A 26,634-nucleotide genomic window follows, 5' to 3' on the forward strand; every position below is an offset into this window, starting at 1 on the left:
TTCTAATCCCCAGAGGCTTAAAGCAAATAGTTAAAATCAACTTCAATCCAATTATTGCACAAATCACTAATGGCCTGGAGAAAGGGGAAACCAGCACCCTCGGCCTATGGGGGGAAATAAGCCTAGTAAAAAATGAACACGCCACCCAGATTAATACGTGAGCTCAGGATTCGGCCCATTCATTGCAGGAAAAAAAAAAAGATCCATTTTTAAAAAAAGGAATTTATTGGGAACCAGGGAACATCCTCTGCAACTTTAAGAGATTCCAAGTATTGAAGCACTGGGCTGTGCCAATGCTCCTGCTGGGACCAACCCCGCAGGGTCCCGGCTGCAGGGTCTTCCCCTCCACTATAGAGACTGATGGCTATATTTGGGGTCAGGAAGGAATTTTATCCCCTAGTCATATTGGTATGGGCTGGGCAGGTTTTCCTTCCTCTGTAATAGGGCATATGGCTCTCTTCCTTAAATTTCTCAAGTGCATCTTAATAAACCTGCAAGGCTCTTTGGTTAGATGTGATATCTTTTACTACACCAACTGAGCCTAATAAAAGATATCACATCTGACCAAAGAACCTGGCCTGCCTATGTCCTTAGACCAACACGGCAACAACTAAAAACTCAGCGTCTGAATAAACCTTGCAGTGGCAGGACACTGACAGCTAGCATCCCCCTGCTTTACCCGTGGGAAGGTTGGCTGTTTTGGGGCAACACGCCTTGCAGTTGCGCGAGAGGGTTGATTGTGCCATTTAAGAAATAGGTTAAGCAAGGACTTGCATGGGATGGCTTAGACGGGGCTGATCCTGCCTGAGCCAGGGGTTGGACTAGATGTGACCTTCAGAGGCCCCTTCCAGCCCCACTTCTCTAGGATTGTATGGTCTGCTAACCCAGCGGGGTTTGATGCCCAAATCTGTGGCAATAATGCCATGCTTGTGCCATGAAGCAGTGGACATCGACGCTGTCACAAACAAAACACCTGCATGGACACGTCTGAAGAAGGGCAGGTCCCACCTCTGGTCACCCAAAGCTGTATTGGTCTCTGGGTGCTGTAAAGGCTCTAGGTCTCTAGGGTTGGCCACAGTTGCCATAGCCAAGTGCATCTGTTCCCACTTTCGTACCTGCCATGCCTTGATCTTAGTTTATATGGAAATATAACATTTGGAGGCTGCCTTCAGAGAGAGAATCGGAGTTAGGCCTTTGGTGTCCACTCCACACTGCTCATCGTCAGGTGCCAGTCTTCTCATCCTTACACACTCTCATGTCCTCGGGCTCAGGTCTTTTTCCTCTCAGTCCTTCTGGGGCTACAGGCCCCTTCGTGGTCTCCTTCTATCCCCAGTAGCCGCAATCCACTCTTCTGGTGTTACAACAGAAAAAAGCACAAAACTCAGATTACTTAGCTGCTGTCCTGCATCACAGTTTGATGTCCACCGGTTCTGGCTGTGCTGAGCTCCTTTCCTCTGGCTAGCAAGGATCAGAATGAGGCCTTCTCAGGGGATCTGGTCCTATAAGGCCATCAGTTGTCATCTGATGAGCCTGTGCTCTATTATAGCTGTTATTCCCCACCTATGGCTCATTGTCTGGTACTCTCCACCCTTCTTCTCATGCAGATGCCTCAACCTGGAGGAATGGCATGCTAGAAGCTGGGAGAGGAGATGCTAATGGGGAAGAAACAGCATCCTCTCTATATCCCAACCCAACTCATAAATGAGTGCCAGACCCCACTGGTTACTTCTCACCAACTTGCAGCTCTCAGTAGGTTGTACTGAAAATAGCAGCATGTTCAAGTCCGTGCATCTCTGCACCCCGGAGTTCAGCATGCGAGCTCCAGGAGTCCTTGGATCTTGTAGGGCGTTACTACTCCCCATCCCAGCACATGCATCCATTGGGCAGGTTGCTCCTGACCCAGAGAGAGGATACAGCTGGGATCAGGCATCACTGGAGGTGTTCAAGAGGCTGGATAGCCACTGGTTGGGGAGGATTTAGGCATAGCTCTGCCTTTGTTCTACTATGGGGATCTCCAGGCTTCTGGGTTTTAGTTTCATAGTTTCATAGCTTGTAGGGTCGGAAGGGACCTGAGCAGATCATCGAGTCCGACCCCCTGCCATGGCAGGAAAGAGTACTGGGGTCAAATGACCGCAGCAAGATGTTCATCTAACCTCCCCTTCCCCTCTTTCTGCTACATGCATCAGGGTGTTTTTAAGCCTTGCTCAGGAGTGCTGGGTGCTAGCCACAGCCCAGGCTGGGGATGGGACTGGCCTCGGCCAATGCTTCTGCTGGGACGCAACCCCAGAGGTTCCTGGCTAGAGGGCCTTGTTCCCCTGCTCAGGGTAAAACTGATACCGTATTTGGGGTCAGGAAGGACTTTTACCCCCTAGTCAGATTGGTACAGGCTGGCGGGTGCGGGTTGCCTTCCTCTGTGGTGGAGGCACAGCCTCTGCCTGGGATCTATTATTAACAACCTTTTACAGCAGAGGATGGTGGCCGCTGCCAACCCCCTGCTTTCCCTGTGGCAGGTTTGGGTGTGATGTCTCCTGTCAGGGCTGGCAGCAATTTTGCTCAGAGGTTACATTATGGATTTGTCTAGGATGGTTTGGACAGGGCTGATCCTGTCTCAGGCAGGGGTTGGACTGGATGTGACCCACGGAGGTCCCTTCCAGCCCCACTTCCCTATGAAATCCATGAAGAAATGCAACCTGCAATACATGGCTTACCCCTCCATGAGAACAGAGCAGCATGAAAGACTGAGAACGTGAACTTGAACCTCCAATGACATCTCAGCCAACAAAAAAGCACCCAGAAGGGCTATTCTTTTGGACAATCAACGCTGTGCCAATGCTGAAAGTGCAGGGGGGAAATGAACCACTCTCACACCCAGACAATCACCTTGCCGGGGTCGTTTGACCCCCGTACTTTTTCCTGCCATGGCAGGGGTTCGGACTCAATGATCTCCTCAGGTCCCTTCCGACCTGACCAACTACGAACTAGGAATCCTACGCTTTGCTCAAGCACTGAAATTTCAAGGTGCTGGGTTGGGCTTACTGCCAAAATTAACACAAGCCAACAGACTATGCTGCCTCTTAAAAGCAGACACCTGCAGGCTGGTTCATATTCCCGGGGACCAAGGCAATCCCCATGATAAAGGGAGTAGCGGCATGGAGCTCCACTGGCTAGGAGGTATTAAAAGTTGCTATAGGGCAGTGGTCAAGCAATGGGCTGGAATGACCCAGATTGTGTCCAAGGCAGGTTGGCGCTAGGGCCGCACCACTGCTGCTTCTCCCTACCACCCCAGATGAAGCTCCCCACTGTCAAAATGCCATCAAAGCCCCCAGTTTCATGGGCTGGACCCAACAGCTCTGGGCCGGATCCAGCATGCAGGCTTATAGGTTGCTGATTCCCACAGGAAAAGCAAGACATGAAGGCTGGTATCACGTGGACCACTACAGAGGTAGGGGGATCTCCATCCTTGGAGGTTTTGAAGACCCGGGTAGACCAAGCCTTGGCTGGGGTGATGTAGCTGGGGCTGGTCCTGTTTGGAGCAGGGGTTGGACTGGATGTGACTCCTGAGCTCCCTCCAGCCCTCACTGCCTATGTTTCTATGCTTGGGCCTGGCTAAGAAGGAGAAGTTCACATGAGAGCAATGACAACCCCTCAAAAAACTACAGTCCTGTTGGAACAGCTTTCTAGGGCTGTTCGAAAAACCTACAGAAAGCCTCAATGAAAGGAGGGAGATGTACTCGCCCCAGCCTTCCTTCCCTGTCCTTTCTCCTCTCTCTTTTCTTCTGCTTTGCCTTTTCATGCCTTCGCTTTGATTTTCTCGAGCGTCTTTTGTTCCTTTACGGTGTGCCAAAAATACAGCACTGAATACATCTAGATCCAAGCATGGGCTCAATAACTTGGACCTGTTTGATATGTTGGCCCTTAGAATTTGTTCAAGTTTGTGAGGTGAGAACAGACTGGAAAAGTTTAATAAATAATAAAAGATCAAGCACCTCCATATAAGAAGCAGATGTAGATTAGACATTGGGAAAAATGTCTTTATGGTGAGGGTTGCCAAAATCTGGAACGGGCTCCCAAGGGAGGTGGTGCTCTCCCCTACCTCGGGGGTCTTTAAGGAGGCTGGACAGACACCTGGCCGGGGTTGTTTGACCGCAGCGCTCTTTCCTGCCGTGGCGGGGGTCGGACTCAATGATGTGCTGAGGTCCCTTCCGACCCTAACGGCTATGAAATCTATGCAGGCTGCACCAGGTGACGTGGTACCGGCACAGGAAAGGTGGCAGCGTGGACAACCGTGCTGCTCCTTTCTGGCTCCTCTACGAACCACGGAGCAAGCAAAGACAAAGTCTTGAAGAGCTGCCTCTGAACAGGCCAGACTGAAGTCATGCATCCAAGGAGCAGAGCTCTGGCGTGGGGTGGCTGCCTGCAGCTTGGGGCGATATCGGCCAGGACTGAGGGTGGGCAGCACTTCTGGCCCAGAAGCTAGAGGCCGTGTGCGAACACTGGCTGGAGGGGCCTGAGATCAAGGCATAGGACGCAGGAGTCCTGACCCCATCGCCTGCCCTAAACAGGAGAGCAGAGCGGCTCGCTCACTTCCAAATGGGCATCATTCACCACGGCACAGATTGCATTGGCAATCACGAGAAAACCCTCCTGCCTCTTGTTTCAGGAGCGCTCCCAGCCCAAGGCCTGCAAGGCACTTCCTCCCATCTGGATGCCCTAATTGCTTTGTGTCTCACATGCCCCAAGACGGAGGTGGCAACTGAAGGCAAAGCATCAGGGCCGTGACCCTGAAGGTGGTCTCCTTTCAGGCACAGCTTTGCCTCTGGCTTCTGAAAGCATCGGCCTGGACATCAGCCCGTGCCCTGCTGCACATCTGGGCGCTCCCGTTTCCCTCCAGATGTGTTCGGGGGCCCACTGCGCGAGGCAGGAAGGCTCCAGGCAAGCTCCCTCTGCTGATGCAGACTGGAGGCTGCTCAGCTTTCAGCCATCTGCTAATCAAAGTGCAGGGCTCTGCGGATTAATTCAGCTCCTTTGTTCTCCACTAAATTCCCCTTACAAAAAAACAGGGAAAGGAAAGGAAAGGAAGGGGGTGGGAACAAAACCCCAGTGAATCTCCTTCAAACTCCTTCTAATGCCTTGGCCTGGCTTGGATCGAGTCTCGAATCAGAGCCCGGGCACCCGAGCCGTGATGAGAGTCCATTCGTGCCCGGCCTCACGCCGGGTCCCGGGGTGCTGCGGCACTGGGCCCGCTTTGTTTGCTTGCACTGAGCCTCTTTCAACCTTCAGAGGAAAACAACAAAAGCAAATTGTTTGTGCTGGGCTGAGGTTTTTAATTGCTGGCTGATGAAGGGAGGAGCCCAAGCAAGCCGGCATCACGGCTTGGAGTGGTAGCTGGTTTGTTCTGGGCCACAGTGGACAGAATATGGATAAATAAGTGATGGTGCAGGGTAGAAGCAGCTTTACCGGTAAAAGCACGACCCACCAAGGCCAGAAATGCCTCCTTGGAGCTACTACACAGCCCACCACTTTACCCGCCAGCATCATTCACTGGGGGAAGCCCCAAAGCTCCTGTGGTTTTATGCCAGGGACCCTGTTAGGACACCCTGGCCGTGCCAAGGCCGCCCATATTCCCCTGACATCAGCACCGGGCTGTGCAGCGTCTGCTAATCCCCCCCGGCCTTGCTTCACTAAATGACCTCTGTGCTGAACTGTCAGCCCAGCCTCCCCCTCCGGCGGGGAGAGGCTAATTCTATCTCCACGCTCCCTCGGGCGCCCCGGGCATCTGGTCAGCAGATAGTGCCAGTCACTTCCCATTATCCGAGGCGGTGCTGACCGCCGGGCTGGAAATTCATCCAGCCTGGCTGCGCCAAGCGCTCCCGGGGCTGCAGTTCAGTGCCTCAAGTCCAAGAGCCTCTCCCCTCCACCCCAGTCTCTTGCCATGTGGGAGAAGGGCTGCAGTAGGTCCCCAGTCACCTGCAGGCAGGCTGGCTCTGGGCAGCTCAATGCGGGGGCACGATGGCGAGGTAGAAGGGGTCCGGTTTCCCAGGGGCAGCTCCATTGATTTCCACCGTCAGCTCCAAGGATCACGGCAACTAGAAATCAAAAAAGACCCACTCACCTTCAGCAGTCATCTCTGGGTCAGGGCAAGACTGTCCCTATAGGCTCTCCTCCAAAGAGGTTGTCCCATGAGCTAGGTAGGGCTTTCCCTCTGCCCTCCAGGAGACTTCCCCATACCCTGCCACTGGGAAACTAATCCAGTTGCCTATGCTTCTGTGTGCTTGTCCCCGAAGAAGAGAGGGAGGCACTGGCTGGCAGCCGAGGGGACATAAGAGTTCCCAGGGCCGTAGCAAGGTAAGCCCCACTTCCACATGGAGTTTCCATCCCAGAGGCAGGATCTGGCTGGTGACCCTGGTGAGACAAGGGTTAACAGAAGCAGCCGGGGCTCTGGCCTGGTGCATTCCCACACTTGTGAGTGTGGAAACACAGCCTGATCCCTGCAGAGTGACTTCCCCCGGGTGCCACTCTGCAGTGAAGTTATCCTGCACTGGGAGCATCTACATGTGGCATTTACTGCGCAGTAACCAAAATGACCGCGCAGTGTGGGTGCACGTCTACAGGTGCACACCCATACTGCGAAGTAAATATGGCGACTTACACTGACTTGAGCTTAAATTTGATACCTGCATCATGCGGTAACTAATGCAGGTCCTGGTGCATGATGCAGGTATCAGATTCATGCCCTATTAGTTACTGTGCAGTAACACACATGTAGATAAATTACTGCACATTAAGTGCATTAACACTGTGTGTGGTGACTGACTTGCCATTAATTTTAGTCCCAAATCAGTCCCAAATTTTAGTCCCAAATTAGTCCCAAGCACCCAGCACTAATGAGCTTTAATGCCTACACGTGTAAGCCTACCTTTTCCTGCTTCCTGTGCAGTAAATTTAAGCTGGTGTAAATGCACGTGTAAACATGCCCAGTAAGGACCAGAAACAGCTGCCCTGGGGCTGTACGGGGCTATGACAGCAGACACACTATGGTTACACTGGGATAACTGATGCTCCTTGCCTCGAGCAGTAACTTTGCCCCACAGTGCAGAGACTTACCCCGGTGCAAGGCAGGGTGGCGTGCATCTGCTCCCCTCTTACTTCAGAGAGGAATCCATTTACTCCACCATAAATGTATCGTATGCCCACAACTTCCTTCATGCTGGGAGTGTGGGGGGGCCCGCAAATAAATATATAAAAATCGATGCCCAGGCCTGATGCTGAGCACAGCCCCAGCGGGAACGGGTGAGTTGAAGGCACAAGGGTGCTCGCACTCACAGTTGCACGGAGGCAAAGGCTGTGCAAGGGGCAGAGCCAGGCGGGGGGGGTCGGCTGAACATGACCCAGTGCATCTATAGTGCTCTCCCTGCGCACAGCCCTGCCATTCCTAGCTGCCTCTTGGATGAAAGGCTTCCAACGCAGCCTCCCGTGGCAGCTCGCCAGCCCTAGCCGCCCGCTCAGTGGGAGGAGGGACCGGTCGTCCCCTTGGCACAGCCCCGCAGCACAAGAGGCCTCTGTTGGCACTAGGACTGGCTGTTCCCCAGCCTCTGCAGAGACCCCACAAGGCCTCCTGGCCTCAGCCCCAGGGAGGCCGTAAGGTGCAAGAGCAGATCGCAGACCCCCCCCCGGCAGCTCCCGCACATGCACAGGGACCCAGGAGAGCAGATGTCATAGGAGCCAGGCTCCCCGCCTTCCCTTTCAACTTAACACTAGGCATTTCCTGGCCTGGTGCCTGCAGGTGCACGGGCCAGGAGATCAAGAAGCGAGGGCCAAGGCACACGGCAGGACCCCAGCGTGGTCCCCCGGACTCGGGCTGACACGGGGCTGCACCGAGATCCTCCCCAGGTGGGTGCAGCAGGATCCAGGCACCGACTTTCTAGGCTTCAGCAAGGCCTTGACACCATCTCTCACCCCATGCTCATTAAAAAACTAGGCGACTGTGGCATTCATGCCTACACAGTCAGATGGATTGCAGACTGGCTGCAGGGTCGCACTCAGGGCGGTGGTGGACAGGTCACATTCGACCTGGGGGGAAGTGGGCAGCAAAGTCCCCCAGGGCTCAGTCCTGGGGCCTGCACTGTTCAATCTCTTCATCAGCGATTTGGACGATGGGGTGAAAAGCAACCTGTTTAAATTCGCTGATGATACCAAAATTTGGGGTGAGGTGAGCACACTAGTAGGGAGGGAAAGACTGCAGGAAGACCTGGATAGGTTACAGGGGTGGGCTAGCATTAACAGGATGCGTTTCAATACTGACAAGTGCAGGGGGCTGCACGTGGGCAGTAGTAGCCAGCAGCACACTTAGAAGATGGGAAACTCCCTTCTTGAGAGCACGGAGGCAGAAAGGGATCTTGGAGTCATTGTTGACTCCAGGATGAACATGGCCCGACAGTGCGAGGTCACGGTTGGCAGGGCTAACTGGACCTTGTCCTGCATCCACAGATGCATCTCGAGCAGGTCCAGGGAGGTGACCCTTCCCCTCTATGCGGCACTGGTCAGGCCGCAGCTGGAGGACTGCGTCCAGGTCTGGGCACCGCACTTCAGGAGGGATGTGGACAGCATGGAGAGGGTCCAGAGGAGGCCACTCGCATAGATTCATAGATTCATAGTTTCACAGTTGGTCGGGTCAGAAGGGACCTCAATAGATCATCGAGTCCGACCCCCTGCATAAGCAGGAAAGAGTGCTGGGCCTACATTACCCCAGCTAGATACACATCTAGCCTTCGCTTGAAGACCCCCAGGGTAGGGGAGAGCACCACCTCCCTTGGGAGCCCGTTCCAGACCTTGGCCACTCGAACTGTGAAGAAGTTCCTCCTAATATCCAGTCTAAATCTGCTCTCTTCTAGCTTGTGGCCATTATTTCTTGTAACCCCCGGGGGCGCCTTGGTGAATAAATACTCACCAATTCCCTTCTGTGCCCCCCTGACGAACTTATAGGCAGCCACCAGGTCGCCTCTCAACCTTCTCTTGCGGAGGCTGAAAAGGTCAGCATGGTCGGGGGCAGCAGGGCAGGCCCTACAAGGGGAGGCGACGGGACCTGGACCTGTTCAGCCTCCACAAGAGAAGGCTGAGGGGGGCCTGGTGAACGTCTATAAACTCACTAGGGGGGACCAGAAGGGTTTGGGGGAGACCCTGTTTCCCCGAGCGCCCCCCGCATGACAAGGAATAATGGCCACAAGCTGCTGGAGAGGAGGTGTAGATCAGACATCCACAAGAACTACTCCCCGGTCAGGGCGGCTAGGAGCTGGAACCAACTTCCAAGGGAAGTGGTGCTGGCTCCTGCCCTGGGGGGCTTGAAGAAGAGGCTTGATGCCTACCTGGCTGGAGTCATTTGAGCCCAGTTTTTCTCCTGCCCAGGCGGGGGGTCGGACTTGACGATCTACAAGGTCCCTTCGACCCGACTTCTGTGAGTCTTTGACTTGCTGTTGGGCATTCGTCTCCAGCCCCAGGCCGCAGCCGTGGGTTGCAGCGAGGGAGCTCGCTCTCTCGTTAAGCTGCCTGTCATTCTGTTTAATTGCAAGCTCCTGCCCGGGGGGCCGGGCAAGGGGACCGCATGTGCCGCACGGGAGAGAGCACGGCAAGCAGTTTAAGTGCGCTCACTGGGAGAATAGCCCGTTGGGCTATGATAATATACGGACCGAGCGTGCAGCTGTAGCTCAGCTGGTATTCATCGCCTGGCTGGTCAGGGAGCTAGAGAGCTGCCCCTGCCATGCCCATGGCCTGGGTGCCTGGCACCTGGCATAGGCAGCAGCGTTACCGTGCTCCTGGGGGCAGCCAGGCAGGGAGGAGGAGAGGCCTGGATAGCGGGGGCTGCCCAGGGGGACAGCACTGACTGCAAGGACTGGGGGCTCCGTGCACCACAGGAGATCCTGGGCACCGCTGGTCGCTGCATTTCAGAAAAGCCCAGTGCCAGGCTGGGCATCTCCGCTCACCAAGCTGCAAGGGACCAGCCCTGCCACAGCTGGAGAAGCAGCGACTCCCACGCTTGGGGTGCCTGCGCAGAGCAATTTGCCGTCACTGGGAAACGCAGGCAGCAGGGACCGGGGAAGCCAGCCTGCCCTGGGGTTGCTCTCCTGCCAGGCACAGAGCGCAAGCAGCAAAACAGGGGAGGCTGCAGAGAGCACAGGGCCCAGCGGCATCGGAGCGGCTCCCGGGACGGTCCAGAAAGGCCCGTCACGCGCTCGGGCGGCTCCGAGGCCACGGGCCCTGGGGAGCCGGCAGCTCCAGCACCTTGTTATTGTCACTGCTCCCCGAGGAGGGATTGTATAACCCGCTGGCAAGCGCAGCCGCCGGCTCCAGCTGCTGCGGGAGGCCCCTGGGTCTGTGCACGGCGGAGCCCCCCGCACGGCCCAGCGCCGCCTGCCCCTGCAAAGCGATGGGCTGCTCCGCCGTCCAGCTCGGCCAAGCGCCCACCTCCACCGCGTGGCTCATCGCCCTGGTCTGTAACCCTCCCTCCCCTTAGCTGGGCCCTGCTCGGCTCGCCTACGGCCGGACAGACAGAGAGAGGACACGGAAGCGCCAGCAGGGCTAAACCTAAACCCACGACAGCCGCGAAAAGCAGAAGCCGGGAACCCCCCAGCCCGCATGTTGCACACGCCTGCGCTTGTGCGCACATGTGCGCCGTGGTGCACAGTTACCATGGACACCCTCCCGGCACATGCAGATGCACACACGTGCACACCACAACCCAGCTGCCCCTGCGCAGCGGCAGGGCGGGGGCACCAGTCCCCTCCTGGCACAGACTGACCCTGTCGACAGGGTCCAGAGCGGGGGCTTGGACTAGATATGACCTCCCAAGGTCCCCGCCGGCCTGACTTCCCTTCGTAATAAGGACAGGGCTGCCGTGTGCTGGGTCAGACCCCGCGCCCGTCTTGCCCAGTGCCCCGTGTCACCAAGAATATGTCCAGTCCCTTTGGGAACCTGGTGAAACCATCAGCTTCCACCACATCTGGTGGCAATGAGTCCCCCCGCTTCATGACTTGGTGCTAGCTGTAAACTTACTGTTAGTTTCATGGTATGACCTCTAGCTCTGGGCTTGTGAGAGACAGTAAAGAATAAATCCCTGTCTACTCTCCCTTCAATAAATCCCTACCTGGATTATCCGAGACGAGGCTCTGCTGCGCCCCAGGGCATCAGACTGTGGCAACGGGGTCCCCCAAGGCAGCGACAGCCCGAGTGTAGACAGGACCCTGCCCCATGTGCACACAGAGCACTAGCAGGGGATGTGCAAATGCCTGCAAGTGCAAACTGGCTTCTATCCGGCGCTTCCTCAGCCTGCTGGATGCAGCCCCCCCCACCAGTCCCATCCTCCTACGCTCAAAACCAACAGGGCTAGACCTTGGCAGGGCGCCTGGCAGTGCCAACTGCACAGCCAAAAGCAACGCAAGGATCTGCTGTGGCCCAGCCAGCAGCGGGCCAGGAGATGCCAGCATGCAGCCCCTCCCCACCCTGTGCTCACAGCCCCCCCAGTGCTGCCCAGGCCCCTCACCGAACCAGTGATGGCAATAAGCCCCCTCGCCTGCATCCCCTCCCCGGCTGCAAACATGGGAGCCTGGGAGGCTGCAGCCCCGGGCGGGGTCGGGGAGCGGCGGGGGAGAGTCATGACCTTGATGGTGAAGGAGGAGGAGGCAAGAGCAACTGAGGACAGTGCTGGGAAGCCAGGCCCGGTCTCTCCAGCAGCGAGGGCTGCTCCGGTCTCCAGGCTAGACCAGCCAGCCCTGGTCCCCACGCAGCCGGCGCGGCGTTGAGTGAGGACAGAAAGTTGCTTTCTGCAGCACCGAGACAGCTGCAAGGAGCCAGGCGGTCCCGGCGGTGTCATGTTGTATTTGGAAAGCAAGATTTTTAGCTACGTCTCCTCCCCACCCACTGCTTCCTGCCCTAATCCCAGCTCCAGCCTGGGGGGAGCAGCACAGTCGCTCCCCTTTTTCGTGTTTCTCGCTGCACGTGGCCACTGGCATGTGCAAGAAGACCCAAGGGACCGGAGGCAAGGCAGAGCAGAAAAGCTGGGAGCATGGTACAGCACTGGAGTAAGAAACTTTGGCCAGGAGGTCGCCATACAGTAGTCATCAATTCAACCTGGCTAAATCATCCTCAACTGGACCTAGCCCCGTTCACAGCCCAGCACCCACCCGATGCCATACGGGGCTCGGACACATGCTTGGAGGAAAGGGGTATCACTCGCTAAGGGGCACGGCTGCTGCATCGGCACGTCGATGCTGGAGGCTGCAAAGGGGAGAAGAACAGGAGGCAAAACCCTGCTCAGCCCCAGTCGCTCTCCCTCCAGCCTCCGCTCTCTGCGGCTGTGCGACACGGACCTGGGTCTGACCCAGGAAACAGCAGTTCTCGTGTTTTTAAGCCCCAAGTTGCTTCTGGTGCAAGTTTGAGACAGGAAGTGGGTAGATGGATGGGCTACGACAAGGGGGCAAGTGCCCAAAGAGACACTATTATGGCCTCGTGGACCCGCAAGTTCGACTCCCACCGTTGTCGTGTTCTTCTCTTTGGAGCCCCGTTCCCGACCCGAGCTCAGCCAGAGCCGCGTCTCACCGGCAGAGTCACTCGTGCAAGCCTTGCCGGTGACAAAAACCCTCTCTTGTCCAAGGATGTAGGTTGAATCTCTTATCCAGAGGACTCCCCCAGCTGTGGTCACCCGGGGGGATCAGGGCCAGATCCTCAGGGCTGCAGCTGCTTGCGCTGCCCGTGGGTGAGAGATGTGGTCCCCACTGGACTTTTATTAAAAGGCCTGATTATCCACAGGCTTTGCAGTGCAGGGAGGGAGCGCAGAGGGGTCTGCATGGAGGTTTCCTGAGGAGGAAGGACCCCTTCGAGGAAAAGGGGACTGGGAACCGCAAACACGGAGCGAGGAGGCCGCTGGAAGGAGGGAGAGGAGCTGGGGGGAGAGTGCGGGGAAGGGGTCCCCGGCGCAGGCTGCTCCCGGAGCCGCGACACGGCCGGCGTGGGCGGGGAGTGGAGCCTCGTTAGCCCCCGATGCAGACGAGGACGGATATGGCCCACGAGGTGAAGGGGAGAGGAAGGAGATTATTTCATGGCCGATGCGTTTCAACACCTTAGCCGCGGCCTGCCTGCGGGACAGGGGGAGGCAGGTCTCTCGGTCCCCAAGGCGGATCCACGTCCACGTCGCTCAGCCGCGTTCGCACCAGAGCATCGTCTCACCGAAGGCACCAGGAGGAGGCTCCCACGGGCTGGGAAGTAGCTGCCCGACATCATGGGATACCTGCTGGCACTATCCTGGGTCCACGCCCCGGCCTTCCCGCTGACCCATCCCGTCATCCCTCGCTCCCCTGGGCTGTTTCCAGCCGTCACAGGGAGGAAGGCAAAGCAAGCACAGGGGCTTTCAGAAGTCCTCTTACTCCAAAAGCGGCTGCACAAACCGCTCAGTCCCCAGCGTGCCATCATCACATCTGGGAAGGCTTACCCGGGCATCTTTCCCCCATTCACTTTGGTTTCTTCCCTCTTTCTTTTAGCCCCAAGTTTCCTGGCGCTGAGATAATTCCAGCCTTCCTGCAGTGCTTTTGGCCTTCGGGTTTTAATTCTCATGTCAGTTGAGTACTGGTCTATGGTACTGGCCATAGTGAGATGCCTGGCGAGGTGGCTGCGTGCTGGGGACGAGCAGCGCAAAGTGCCTTCCCTTTCAGCCCTTGCATGGGGGGAACCCCTGAAAAGACAAGACACGGGATGTGGTGAAGTCAGGAGCGAGACTCGGTGAGAAGGTGCCGTGGTCAGGCGTGCGCTGGCCAGATGCTTCCTGCGTGGCCTGCAAGGAGGTGGCAATACGGGAGATGGCCAGGGCCAGCAGCCAGGATGGGTGGGTCCGCACGAGATGCCAGGAGCCTCCCAAATCTCAGCACCAAACTCCAGTGAAATCTGGGAGATCTTGCATTTGTGTAGGATGGTTTGGAAAAGGATGATCCTGCTGCTTCAGGCGACGGGCTGGACTAGAGGACTTAGGGAGGTCTCGCTCCAGTTTGTCCACTTCCTTTCTGTAGCGGGAGGCCCATGTCATGTAGAGTAATACCATCCCTTTCCTAAGTCTGCGTACCTTAATGTTGATTCACCTGCGTCTGTGCCCCTCTCCTTAGCCCGTTGGCTTGTGACCCTCGTCTAAAGCATCCCCTACATAAAAGTGGGAACGTCCCTTGGCAGCTCCCATGCGGTCGCTGGGGTGTGGGTTTGGCACGGCTCTGGGACCTGGTCCGGAGCTGGTGGCTAGTGTTGCAGCAGCACCTGCTTGCAAGAGGAAGAATTGCAAGGTCTGTTCATGTTTCTGCAAAGACGAGAACCTCGGGCTGTCTTCAAACACCCCCATCGTGCCCCCTCTGCTGTGTTCAGACAGTGAATTTTAAGATCCCAAATGCAAGTACTTGAGCAGAAACATTTCCCCCCCAAAATCCCCTTCTGTAGCATATTAAAGTGCTATTTTGAACACCCCAAGTTCCTTCCCAGAACTGTCTGGACCTCCTCCGCTGTCCCCAGATGACAGCAAGTCAGGTCATAGTGGACCATTACTTAGTATGGGTATTACTTTAGGTAGAGGGCAGAAAGCTGAAGTAGAGTATGAATGGCTCATTACCCGGACATCTCGTGGGAGGATCACTCAGCAAAATCTGAGCGGTTGCAAAGCTTCCTCTCGTTCATGGATGACCTCTACCTGCCTCCAGGGCCAACGAGAGGCAAAGCGCTGCTCGACCTGGTACTGGCTGCTGGGGGTGACCCGATCGGGGACCTAGTGATCGATGGGAAGTTGGGTGACAGCGACCATGAGCCGATCGCCTTCACCATCCGCCGTAAAGCTGGCAAGTCAGTCAGCAACACAGAAGTCCTTGACTTCCGAAAAGCCGACTTTGACAAGCTCAAGAGCCTTGTCGGTCAGGCCCTCAGGGACCATGACCCCAGGGAGATGGGAGTTCAAGAAGAGTGGTTGCTTCTCAAGGGAGCGATCCTCAGTGCACAAGCGAAATCTATTCCAACACGGAGGAAAGGCAGCAAGAAGGCACAGCAGCCCCCCCGGCTCTCCAGAGACCTAGCGGACCTCCTGTGGCTAAAAAGGAAAGCCTACAAAGGATGGAGGACGGGATTCACCTCCAAGGAGGATTACTCCGCGCTGGTCCGGTCCTGCAGGGAGCAAACCAGGAAAGCCAAGGCTGCAACTGAACTCCAACTAGCTTCAGGCATCAAGGACAACAAAAAGTCCTTTTTCAGATATGTGGGGAGCCGGAGGAAAAGCAAGGGCAATGTTGGACCCCTGCTAAACCAGATGGGGCAACTGACAACTGACGCCCAGGAAAAAGCCAACCTATTAAATAGGTACTTTGCATCAGTCTTTCACCAGTCACACGGGACGCCCATGCCTGCTATGGGACAGGGAGATCTGGGTGATGGGATCCCCTACCCTCCATCAATGCTGACCTCGTGAAGGAACACCTTGAGAAGCTGGAGACCTTCAAGTCAGCCGGCCCTGACAACCTGCACCCCAGGGCACTCAAGGAGCTGGCGAGCGTCATAGCCCAGCCCCTGGCACGGGTCTTCGAGAGCTCCTGGCGCTCTGGTGTAGTGCCCAAAGACTGGGAGAAGGCCAATGTGGTGCCGATCTTCAAGAAAGGGAGGAGAGTGGATCCGGCTAACTACAGGCCCATTAGCCTGACTTCTATCCTGGGGAAGATCTTGGAAAAGTTTATTAAGGAGGCCATCCTTGAGGGACTGGCCCAGGCTAACATCCTAAGGGACAGCCAGCACGGGTTTGTTGCGGGTAGGTCTTGTTTGACCAATCTCATTTCCTTCTACGACCAGGTGACCTATCACCTGGACAAGGGAGAAGAGATCGATGTCATATATCTTGACTTCAAAAAAGCTTTTGATCTGGTATCCCATGATCACCTCTTGGCCAAACTGCCTAGTTGTGGCCTTGGCTCCACCACGATCCGCTGGCTGGGAAACTGGCTCCGTGGTCGGACCCAGAGGGTTGTGATTGATGGCAGTCACTCATCGTGGTGCCCTGTGACCAGTGGGGTCCCTCAAGGCTCTGTCCTGGGACCCATCCTGTTCAACATCTTCATTAATGATGTGGACATTGGAGTTAGGAGCGGACTGGCCAAGTTCGCCGATGACACCAAACTTTGGGGCAAAGCATCCACGCCAGAAGATAGGCGGGTGATCCAGGCTGACCTGGACAGGCTCAGCAAATGGGCAGACGAGAACCTCATGGTGTTTAACACCGAAAAATGCAAGGTTCTCCACCTTGGGAGGAAAAACCTGCAGCACCCTTATAGGCTCGGCAGTGCTACGTTGGTTAGCACTACAGAAGAAAAAGACTTGGGGGTCATCATTGACCGCAAGATGAACATGAGCCTGCAATGCGATGCTGCGGCTAGTAAAGCGACCAAAATGCTGGCGTGCATCCATAGATGCTTCTCGAGCAAATCCCGGGACGTCATTCTCCCCTTGTACTCGGCCTTGGTGAGGCCGCAGCTGGAGTACTGCGTCCAGTTTTGGGCTCCGCAATTCAAAAAGGATGTGGAGAAGCTTGAGAGAGTCCAGAGGAGAGCCATGCGCATGATCAGAGGTCAGGAAAACAGATCTTACGATGACAGGCTGAGAGCCATGGGGCTCTTTAGCCTGGAAAAGCGCAGGCTCAGGGGTGATCTGGTGGCCACCTGTAAGTTTCTCAGGGGTGACCACCAGGATCTGGGGGAACGTCTGTTCACCAGAGCGCCCCAAGGGATGATGAGGTCGAACGGTCACAAACTCCTGCAAGACCGTTTCAGGCTGGACATAAGGAAGAATTTCTTTACTGTCCGAGCCCCCAAGGTCTGGAGCAGTCTGCCAGCGGAGGTGGTTCAAGCACCTACATTGAACACCTTCAAGAGCAAGCTGGATGCTTATCTTGCTGGGATCCTATGACCCCAGCTGACTTCCTGCCTTTTGGGCAGGGGGCTGGACTCCATGATCTCCCGAGGTCCCTTCCAGCCCTGATGTCTATGAAGTGTAGGGGACCTTTTATACTGCGCACCAGTTCAGAAGCTCGGAAGAAGATTCCTTGCTGGGCCTCTTTCCTCAGAGGACGAAGCAGGTGCCCCATTCAAATGCTCATCTAAGTCTACCCCAGCCAGGCAGTTGGGCCAATAAGAGATCACCCACCAAAGTCCTTGCCCAAGAGTTATCCTAGTTGCTCCCGGACTCGAGAGAAAGGCAGCTCATGCAGGGAAGCCCCATACAGGCCAAGTTGCAATCCAGCTGTTTTTGAACAATTTCACTTTAATGCCAAATGTGGAAGAGCGCACAAGCCAACCACTGAATATGAGGGTGTTTGGTACACCCATCTCCTGAGCAAGGGGCTCTGGTGCCCTTCAAGGCTTCAGTCCTTAGCTCGTACAAAACCAGGGAAAGTCAAATATCCACAGCTTCAAGTATCCGCTCCCCTATGGCAAGGGGCACCGTAACACCAGGCCCACAGTCTGCTTTTCATCTCATCCTGGCAGACTGCAGCCCAAGAGACCCTCAACACGTACCATTTTTCTTCTCTCAACCATATTCCTGCCACTGGATCTGCAGGAGATGTGCCCAGCTGCAGAGCCCGAACAGCCCAACGCTCACGTCTCCAGAAGGCAGCTGTAGATTTCTTCCAGAGAGTCCCCGCCGGCTCCAAGAATACTTGTGTGCATGCAGACATCCACAAGCTACTCGCATGCGGGAGGTTACGTTTCTCATTTGAGGCTTTAACATCTCTCCCCTCTTTCTAGCAATCAGCCAGGCAGTTAACAACCTCATTGCTGCCGCAACAAGCCGACCCTTCAGATAAGGCCGCAGCACCCATAGATACCAGGTGTGCACTTCAGCTTAGAAATAGCATCTAAAGGTTTGGTTTTGGGGAATTAGCTTATATAGATATGCAATATATAGATATTATATATACACACACACACACACATATATGAGAATGGTTCAGGATGGGCAGCAGGAGTTTGCCGATTTCTGAGAAGCCTGGGTCTCACACACACAGCTGTACTTTAACTCTGATGACAGCCCTGGGATGTGGTAGATACATAGAACTGCTTGATCGTTTGCATTGCTTCTTTTCTGTTATCACTGTGTGTCAATAAATCTGCCTACTATCAAATGGAAAGGTCATGGTCAGTGTGAGGGTGGTTCCCCACCCGGAACAAGGTTTCCGGACCCTAAGCCCAGAGCCAACAGGCTGCACACACCGCTACTACCACAGCCCTCCTGGGAGGAGCCGGTTATCGGTCCAGGGGATGGGCGGGCAGGTGAACCTTCTTAGGGAAAGTAATGACCTTCTGCATGCCTCTTCCAGACACAGGCTGGGTGCAATTAGTGGGCAAACAGGACCAGGACCAGGACCAGGCTGCAGCGGGGTCAAAGCTGCCTGCGCCACCAGCGCAGAGGAGCTGGCTGCAGCAGGAGGGGTGGGCAGGGAGATCTTCACAGCCGGGGTATCCCGAAGAGCCCACTTCCCAGTCCTACTGGGCCAAATTCCCCCCAGACATCCCCTCCGCTCCATCATGCCAGGGTCTGTGTGCATCTCCCACAGCATTCCCCACTTCCAGGGGCAGACCTGGCACGCACGGTCCGATGCACCCCCAAGGTCCCCGGAGCCACGTGCCCAAGAGTGAAGCTTTCCCCAGCCAGGGATGCACCAGGCACGGACCGCTCCACCCCCTTGCACCACAGAGAGAAGCCCCCCCCTCCTTCTGGCCCCTACCCTGCCTGCTTGCCAGGCTCTTCCCACCTGGAGCAGGCTCTGAGCAGCAGCTGTTCCTAAGTGGCTGCCTGCTCAAAGCTGGGAGGTAATTAGGCCCTTCATTAACCTTTTCTGGGCTGCAGCCTCTATTCTTCCCTGCTGCCTCTCTCCTTTCCTCGTGCCACTTTCCCCCTTCCAAGAGCTCCCATACGCCCCCCATGAATCCTGGTACCCCCTGTGCCAGGACTTCTGTATCCCCCCTGCTCCCCCTTCCATGCACCACGATACCCCGTGCCAGGGTCTCTGTGCGACACCCCTGCCGTGCCAGGGGTGCAAAGCTGGGAAGAGCTGGGGGTGATCGTGGGGCTGACAGGCTCTACCAGCCACCATCAATTGCTTCCTCATCGGCGGACAACCCCAGGTGGAGCTGAAGTCGCTGAGTGCTCTGCCCAGAGAGATTGCAAGTCCCCATTTCTACCTGTTTCCCCCCCACAATTTTCACATATTTCATCCATCCAAAGCCGGCCGCACTCCCCCACATTTGGCTGAGAAACGGTTTCCAGAGCTGCTTGGCTTGACGAGGCACCGAGCACCCCGGGGCAGACCCCCACATACCCCAGCACCTAACACGGGTCACAACGGCACTAGTGCAGACGCAGCAAAATCCTGCTTCTGGGACGCGAAGAGGGCGCTGGGCAGAGTCTGTGCCTGTAACGATGCGCCAGCTCTGAGCTTGTCTACTCAACGCAAGCAGAGGCCTCGAATCTCTTGGGCTCAGCTTCTCCAAGGTACTTCGGTACCTGACACTCCTGGGATCCTCCCTGAGGGTCACGGACCCACTTGCCTTTGCAGATCTGTGACCCTGAGCTCCATTTTCCCCGTGGATAAGAAGGAAATGCCGCTCTCATGCCCTGCCCTTCACAAAGAGAAGGTCGAACACCAGCGATGCTTCCCCTTCGCAATCGAGGCCAAGGTCCAGCACAGCTGCAAGGCTTCGATGAGCTCATTTCTGGGACCGGGCTTGCAGGGAGGAGCCGGCCCAGGGGTCAGTGCCGGCGGCCAGGACAGAGGGGCCCCACCGAGGTTATCCGCTAACTCGTCACGAGCTATCGTCTCATTGCCATCATTTATCTCCTTGACCGGGACTGCACTGCAGGAGGGCAAAAGCCAAGATAAACACCAGCAGCCGGCGGCCAGCTGGACGCCACCCAGCTCTCCGACCCCCGCCGCGACCCCGCTTGGCTCTGCCTCCTGCTTTGCAAGTGGTCTCAGTCCCGGTCTGCGATCCCTTGTCCTCCGGCCTCCTTCGCTCTGCATGAAGTCCCTGCGGGGCCTCGATGCCTCCTGCCCTTAGAGCAGGGTGCGAGCTGCCGAGGGGGGCAGGCTGCACCCCGCCGCCTCCGAGGTCAATCCTCCCCCCGCCGCCGTGCTCAGCACTCAGCTGGCGGCAGGGGTTGGTCCTCCGGCCTCGCAGGGATGCTGCTCCGTGCCCAGGCCAAGCAGAGACCAGAAGCCAACGGCAGCTAGCGCCCTTGCTGCCCCGCGCCCCGATGCCCCGGGACCGGGGCTGCAGAAGGCAGCTGGCAGGGGTAAGCGCCCACCAGCCAGGACCCAGCGTCCATGCCAGGGCTTCACGGAGGGCAGTCGAACGCAGCCACGCCGCCCCGGGGTCAGCTCAGGAGAAGGCCGTGGGCTGCCTCAAAAGGGTCGAATCCCAGAGCCGAGCAGGGCCCTTCACCTCGGCCGTCGTCCCCCGCACGCCTGGCCGGAGCGTGCGCCCCACCTCCCTGCTCGCTGGAGCCCGGGGCCCCCATACCCATCCCGAGCGGCGCCACTTCACAGCACTTTATTTGCACCCTCGTTCTTCCCCCCCCCGGCGTGGCCTGCCTGCCGTGGCTGGGTGAGGACGCGGGTGCCACCTTGCGGCGACTTGCCACCACTGCCTTTATTTATAGCGGGACACAGAGGGCAGGAGCCATGCCCCCCCCGGCACACCAGGCAAGGATTGCTAAGGGAAGTGGGGAGAAGATGAGGCCTGGGGAGCTTTGGGGAGGAGAAATGGACCAGGAGGGGCTGTCCCATCACCCCTGCCCCCTTCCCCTTCAGCGTGGCGTTGCCCCCGCAGCTGTTTTGGTGCCCGAGGGGGGTGAGGCGGGGGAGGGAAGAGACTGTAGCCATGCCGTCGCCTCCCCCAGCCAGCGCTGGTCCTGACTCCTGCCCCTTGGCCCTGGTTTTCCACACGGCATCTGTCCGCGGCGACCGGGGGCGAACCCGGGTTGCACCGAGGGCGTCACTGAGTGCAGAAAAGGCCCGAGGCAAGGGAGGAAGGGGCCAGAAGCAGCCCCACGGCGGGCGCCTCTGCGCTGAGGGGGGGCCCGCTGGCAGGAGGGGAGGGTCGGCAGGGCTGGGGCTGGGTGGGGGATCGGGGCCCGGGCTGGACCCCGGCGCTGCCGCCGAGCGGGGGAGACGGGGCCCGCGAGGGCGCAGGAGCGGAAGCGAGCCCGCTGCGTCTGCACGCCTCCGTGTTCACCCCTCGCTAACGCGCCTCGTCCCGCGCGGCTGGCGCCCGGCGCTGGTGCCCCTCGCGATGGCGGCCGTGAGCAGGGCCGGCCTTGCCGTGCAGGACCGAGGCCTCGCTGCCATCGGCTTCGTGGCGGGGTGTGGGGTGGACGCGGGGCGGCGGCTCCTCTTCCTTCTCCTGTCTGGGGGCCAGGCTTGGATTCGCCTGCGCTTCTGCCGTGCCATTTGCCTGGGAAGGGAAGGTCAGAGGTTGGAGGCGAGGCACAGACACGTACCCTGCCTTGGAAAGAGCCCGCCGGCGTCCCCGCGGGTGCGGCGGGAGCAGCATCGTACCCCCGACCTGCTGAGGCCGGGGGCAGAATTTCCTCCACCGCGCCCGAAAGGACCGCGCTCCCTCGTACTGCGCCCCGTGGTACCAACGCAGGGCAGGCCGTGCCGCGGCTTACCTCTTGCTGGGTGCTGTTGGAGTAGTGGAAGCAGTTCCCGCAGTAATCCTTGTGGTACACGAAGTGCACGGCGGACTCCACGTAGGGGAAGTGCAGGAAGCTGTAGGGCAGCGAGATGTGGAAGACCAAGCGGCCGCACCTGCAAAGCGAAGCGAGAGGCAGCTCAGCGAGGCCCTGCCGTCCGGCAACGGGGAGCAGCAACCACACTTTACGCACAGCTTGCCCTCCACAGATCTCCCTGGCCTCTACAAAGGAGGACAGCCTCGTGTGCAAACGGATAGTAAACCCATTGTAGGAGAGGGGGAGACTGAGGCACGGAGAGGTAAAATGAGACCTGCTCGTGGGCTTGCGACGACATCGCTTGAGTAGTTACAGGCCAAAGCCCAGAATAAAAACCAGAGAGAGGCCGAGCTAATTAGTCCATGCAGACACAGCGGTATTACTTCTGGTTCAGGGGAGAGCAGCGTTCAAGCAGCACCTCGCTAGTGCTAGCTGTCTCTCGGCAGAGCTAAATAGCCTGCCCGCGGCACCACAATCAGGTGGTTTCGCTAGCCAGAACGGTCCGAAATCCCGTCGCGTTTTGAAGATCCCACGTGGGTTGTGAAGCAGGACCGTGCTCTGGATTTTGGCCTCCCAGAGCTACAGGGTAAGGCCGAAGCTCGGTGAGGTGCAACCAGAGTCGTTGCACAGCAAGGGGATCCCGGGATGCACTTGTGTGTCACTGCCTTGGTTTGTGTCGGCTTTGCACTGCGTGTGCAACTGAGACGGGGGGAAAAGGAAAGAAAAGCACAGGCCAGGTCCAAAAACACATGCGCGTGGGGGCTGTGGGAAGGTTTTCTGGGACCCTCGAAGCCCGTGCCCTTCCTGGCAGCTCGGCCCCCGCTCCAAGGCCTCTCGGCTGCATCGCCCCAGCTCCGTCCCGGCAGGTCGTTGACCGCGCCGCGTGCTTATTCGCAGCCCCCTCTCCTCCGGGGGCAAAGTTCAAGGGCCCATGGAGCAAACGATAGCGGCGGGTTAGGAAAACAACCGCAGTCCGCGAGGGTTACACAACGCGGGGACGGAGCCAGGCGGGGGGCACGTGGCACCCGCAGAAGGAAGGGGGCAGCAAGAGGGGAGCGATCGGGCCAACTTCCCCGTGCTCCGGGCTGCCCACATCCTGCCCCGACAGAGATGGAGAGAGACGCCACAAAGCCGGGGTCCGGGCAGGGCGAGGCGGGCGGCTTCGCGGAGGCAACCCCCACTTGCAGCCCCGGGTCTCTCGGCCACGAGCTCCCGCCCCTCGTGCGGGGTCCCAGAGAGGCCTGGCGGTTCACGCAGATAAATAAAGGGCCTTCAGGATGTTCTTGGCCTTCCTCTCGCCTGTTCCTACCAGGGCCCGCAGGGACGTCTCCAGCCGTCATTACCCTCCTACCTCCGTCAATGGGCTGCACGGTGTTACACCCACTTTCTCCAGGATAAACCGAGGCTCGGAGCACGGGGAGGTGACCTACTGAGAAGTCAGAGGATCCTAGGATGTGAGGGTTTGGAGGGGACCTTAGTGCAACCCTCTGCTCCGAGCCGGACCATCCCAACTAGATCGTCCCGCGTCACAGCCGAAAAGGACCCCCGCCACCTCCAGGCCTGCCGACGAGGCTTGGGTCAGGCAGGCAACGCGGCCCGGAGCCACAGCTGCACGCCCGCCCCTTGCCCACGCCGGCTTCCTAGCGAGCCGGCGCGGAGGGACGAGGCCGGTCGCCGAAGCCCGGGCGTCGGCCGCAAGGGATCGGCGAGCTCGCGGCCCCGACGCCCCGCGCTCACTTGTCGTAGATGAGGAAGTCGTCCTTATCCCCGTCCAGGATCTGCCAGACGTCGGGGTCCAGGACGCCCTGCTGGTACACGGGCACCCCCGCGGGGGCCTGGCGCTTCAGCTCCCAGTACATGGCCCGGGACAGCGGGGCCTTCTCGTTCACGATCATGTAGCCGACGTCGGCCATCCCGCGCCGGGACAGCTTCTCGCGCAAGCCGCCGAGGCTGGGGGGGGGAAGAGCCGGGGTGAGGAGACGAGCGGCTGGCGCCCCCGGCTCCCTGGGGGGGACGGAGCGAGCCCCAAGCCCACCTGCTAGCTTGCTTGAGACAGAACTGTCAGCTGGCCTTCAAAAGCGCCACCACCGTCACCTGCCCCAGCGCCTCGTCCATCGGGACCGTCCCATTGACCCTCCACGGCGGAGCTGGCTGGCAGATGCGGTCGGCGACGTCGGCCAGCGCGGCGGCCACCAGCCCCAGGAGAGCGGCCGCGGCCAGGGCCGGAGGCCCCATCCCCGCCTAAGCCTGGGGAGAGAGAGGAGTGTTAGGAGCCGTGTCGAGCCTGGCCTCTCCCTGCACGCGCGGCCAAGGCCTGAGACGGGGTCAGACTGACGCGCGGCCGCATTTCCTGGGGCTCCCTAACCCAGGGAGCAGCTCCGGGGCGCCTCCGACACCCGTGCCTGGGCATACAGCGAGACCCGGTTTTCCCTGCGGTGCTTGGGCTCCCACATCCGCAGCACCCACGTGCAACACGCTCACACGCTGCGCCAAAATGCAGCCGCCTCTGGGGAGGACCCCCAGCAGCTGTACCCCGCAGGGCACAGCACAGCTGAAGCAGGGATCTCCACCCCCGGTAAAGAGCAGCAGAAGGGGTTTTGGGGGGACAGGGGCTAAGGATCTGTGTTGGCCGTGCACAGGGACCAACACCCCCCCACCTGGGGAAGGGTTTCGCAGCCCCCCGGGGTTAACGCGCAGACCCAGCTGCGCCCTGGGTCGCAGACGCCCACTGCGGCGGCAGGACAGGCCCCCGGGTGTACCGGCTGGAGAAGGCTTGGCGGCTCCCGGGCGAGCCAGGCGGATTCAAGCAGCCCAGGCTGCGAGCTCGAGCGTGCCGGCTGCACCCCGGGGCGCCGGGGGTCTCGTCCCATTGCTGGGAGGGGAAAGGGACCTTGTGGGCTCCCCCAGGACTAGGGGCCAGGACTCGTGGGGTCTGTTCCTGCCTCTCGAAGGGTGGTGGGCTCTAGCGGTTGCATTAGGAGCCTGGGAATGAACCCCCCTGCCCCCCCGTCGGTACATGGAGCCACGGACAATGCCACGGGAGAGCCGAGATCCGATCCCGCAGCGGCACCAGCCCCGCTGTGCTCTGGGGGTCCGCTCGCCCCTTGGCCGAGCTCTGCCACTGCGGAGAGCCCGGAGACTTGGGCTCCTCCCGGCTTCACCCCGGGCGGACGGGCCTGGACACGGCCCAGAGGCCAGCCCTCCTTTCAGGTGTCCCCGGCTCCTCCTTACAACCCCCCCGAGCCCTCCAGGGCGTGCCTCTCGCCCCCGCCCCAAGCCCTGGGGCTGCTGGGCCCCCCGCGCTTCCCCGAGGTGGAAAAGAGAGGAGATACTCTGCCTGCGCCTGGAGGCACCTCGGCTGGTCCTGGGCTGGGCTGCGCTGCGCGCTCCACCGAGCTCCTGCTTCCTTTTATTTCCCAGCCCAGCTCTCTCCACCCAGGGGGGAGGGAGGGACAGGGAGGGCTGCAGCCCCTGCCCCTGCCCCAGAGGAAAAACAACACGGCGGAGACGGCACTGGCTGGTGCCGCGTGACTTGTCCCTTCAAAGGCTTCCCAGCCCCGGACCCAGGCCGTGCCAGGGCGCGAGCCCAGGGCGAGCGGCTGGGATCTGCCCAGGCCCCGGGCAGCAGCACAGGAGATCTGCTGCAAGAAACCAAACCGCTGTTGGAAAAGCAGCACCCCCGGCGCACCCGGCTGCCGGGCCCGGCCCGTCTGGGCTAGCCAAGTGGCCAGGTGGAGCCGGGCCCCTCTTCTACGCTCCGGGACGGCACCCCGAGGGTGCAAGACACCCGGGATGCGGCCCCCGCCCTCGCGCACCCCTCGGCGCCGTCGGCAGGGGAGGAGGAAGACCGCTCCACGCCCCTCGGTCCCCCCAGGCGTCCAGGGGGTACCAGCCCTGCCCCGGCACCCCGACCCTCGCCGGAGGGGCAGGCTGCCCCGCGCCAAGAGGCCTCGCCTGCCCTGTCTGACGCAGCCATCGACCGCAAAGCACGCCCCACGAACCTCCCCCGGATGGGGAACCCGCGGCAGGGATCCACCCCAAAGGAGACACCCGCGACGGCAGGACCCCAGAGCCCCTTCCCCGCGCGCTAGCTGCCAGACGGTCCTCGGGGGCAGACCAGCTCCGCGCCCTCGGGCGGCAGCGGGGAGCTGAAGCCCCCTCAGTCTCGGCAGCGCCCAGGCCAACGGGGGGGGGCTCGCGGCCCGGCTGCCGGGGAGGGGAGGCAAATATGTGAGCGGTTCGCTGCACCGGGCTCGGGGCAAACCCCCGGGAAGCCGGCGCGGGGCGTCGGGGCCAGAGTCCCCCGTCCCTCCCCGCCCGGCGCGGGGGCCGCGTCCCTACCGCCCCAGGGCCGCGAGCTGCCGGGCCCAGCCCCGCTGCAGGCCTCAGCTCGAGGGGAGCCTCCCCCGGCCGCAGCAGTACAGGGTCTCTGATATGCAACGGAGGGGGCCCGGGGCCCCACTTAAACGCACTTAACTTACCCCGGGATAAGGGGCACGAGCTGCCCCGCAGGGCGGACACACATCACCCCCCCCCCCCGCGGCAAACTGGCCCCGCTTCGCTCCGTCCCACGCACGCCTGGCCCCGCCCCGCAGGGCAGCCCCAAGCCCGGGGTTAACCCCCGCCCCTGCTTTAACCCGGGATAGGCTCTGCCCGCCCGGGACGTGCCCGGCCTCGCCCCCTTGTCGCCCCGGGGCAGCCAATGGGCAAACGGCCCCCCGCCTGCCCTACTGCGGGGTAGACGCGGCAGCAGGCGCTCCCGCCCCTGCCCCGCGCTAAGCGCCCGCCCCGCCCCTTTCCGCCCCGGGCCAATCAGTGGGCGGATGTGCAACCCCGCCCCCCGCGAGAGCG

The 26,634-nt window shown here is 59.5% G+C and overlaps 1 protein-coding gene and 1 long non-coding RNA gene across 4 annotated transcripts; both read right to left on the reverse strand.

The window, feature by feature from the left end:
- Positions 1–231: 231 nt before the first annotated feature.
- LOC149863366 (uncharacterized) lies at positions 232–9,521 on the reverse strand. Its single transcript, XR_016442506.1, has 3 exons — positions 9,363–9,521; positions 5,968–6,086; positions 232–1,351 (listed from the first exon to the last, which is right to left on the reverse strand). It is a non-coding gene; the product is annotated as an uncharacterized LOC149863366 (long non-coding RNA).
- Positions 9,522–20,682: 11,161 nt separating this feature from the next.
- On the reverse strand, positions 20,683–26,432 carry LOC149863367 (selenoprotein Pb-like). Of its 3 annotated transcripts, none has more exons than XM_090048781.1 (5): positions 26,265–26,432; positions 23,819–24,030; positions 23,521–23,733; positions 21,724–21,862; positions 20,683–21,506 (listed from the first exon to the last, which is right to left on the reverse strand). In XM_090048781.1, exons 2-5 carry the CDS (start codon positions 24,016–24,018, stop codon positions 21,294–21,296), a joined length of 765 nt encoding a protein of 254 aa, XP_089904907.1. In that variant the 5' UTR covers positions 24,019–24,030; positions 26,265–26,432; the 3' UTR covers positions 20,683–21,293. The 3 variants fall into 3 exon arrangements, with proteins under 3 accessions (XP_089904907.1, XP_089904906.1, XP_089904905.1); XM_090048780.1 differs by lacking the exon at positions 26,265–26,432 and adding an exon at positions 25,116–25,316; XM_090048779.1 differs by lacking the exon at positions 26,265–26,432 and adding an exon at positions 25,121–25,278.
- Between the last annotated feature and the right edge of the window lie 202 nt (positions 26,433–26,634).

The sequence above is a fragment of the Crocodylus siamensis genome, chromosome 5 (genome assembly GCF_052110815.1).
Source record: "Crocodylus siamensis isolate JL-2025a chromosome 5, ASM5211081v1, whole genome shotgun sequence".
Lineage (NCBI taxonomy): Eukaryota > Metazoa > Chordata > Crocodylia > Crocodylidae > Crocodylus > Crocodylus siamensis.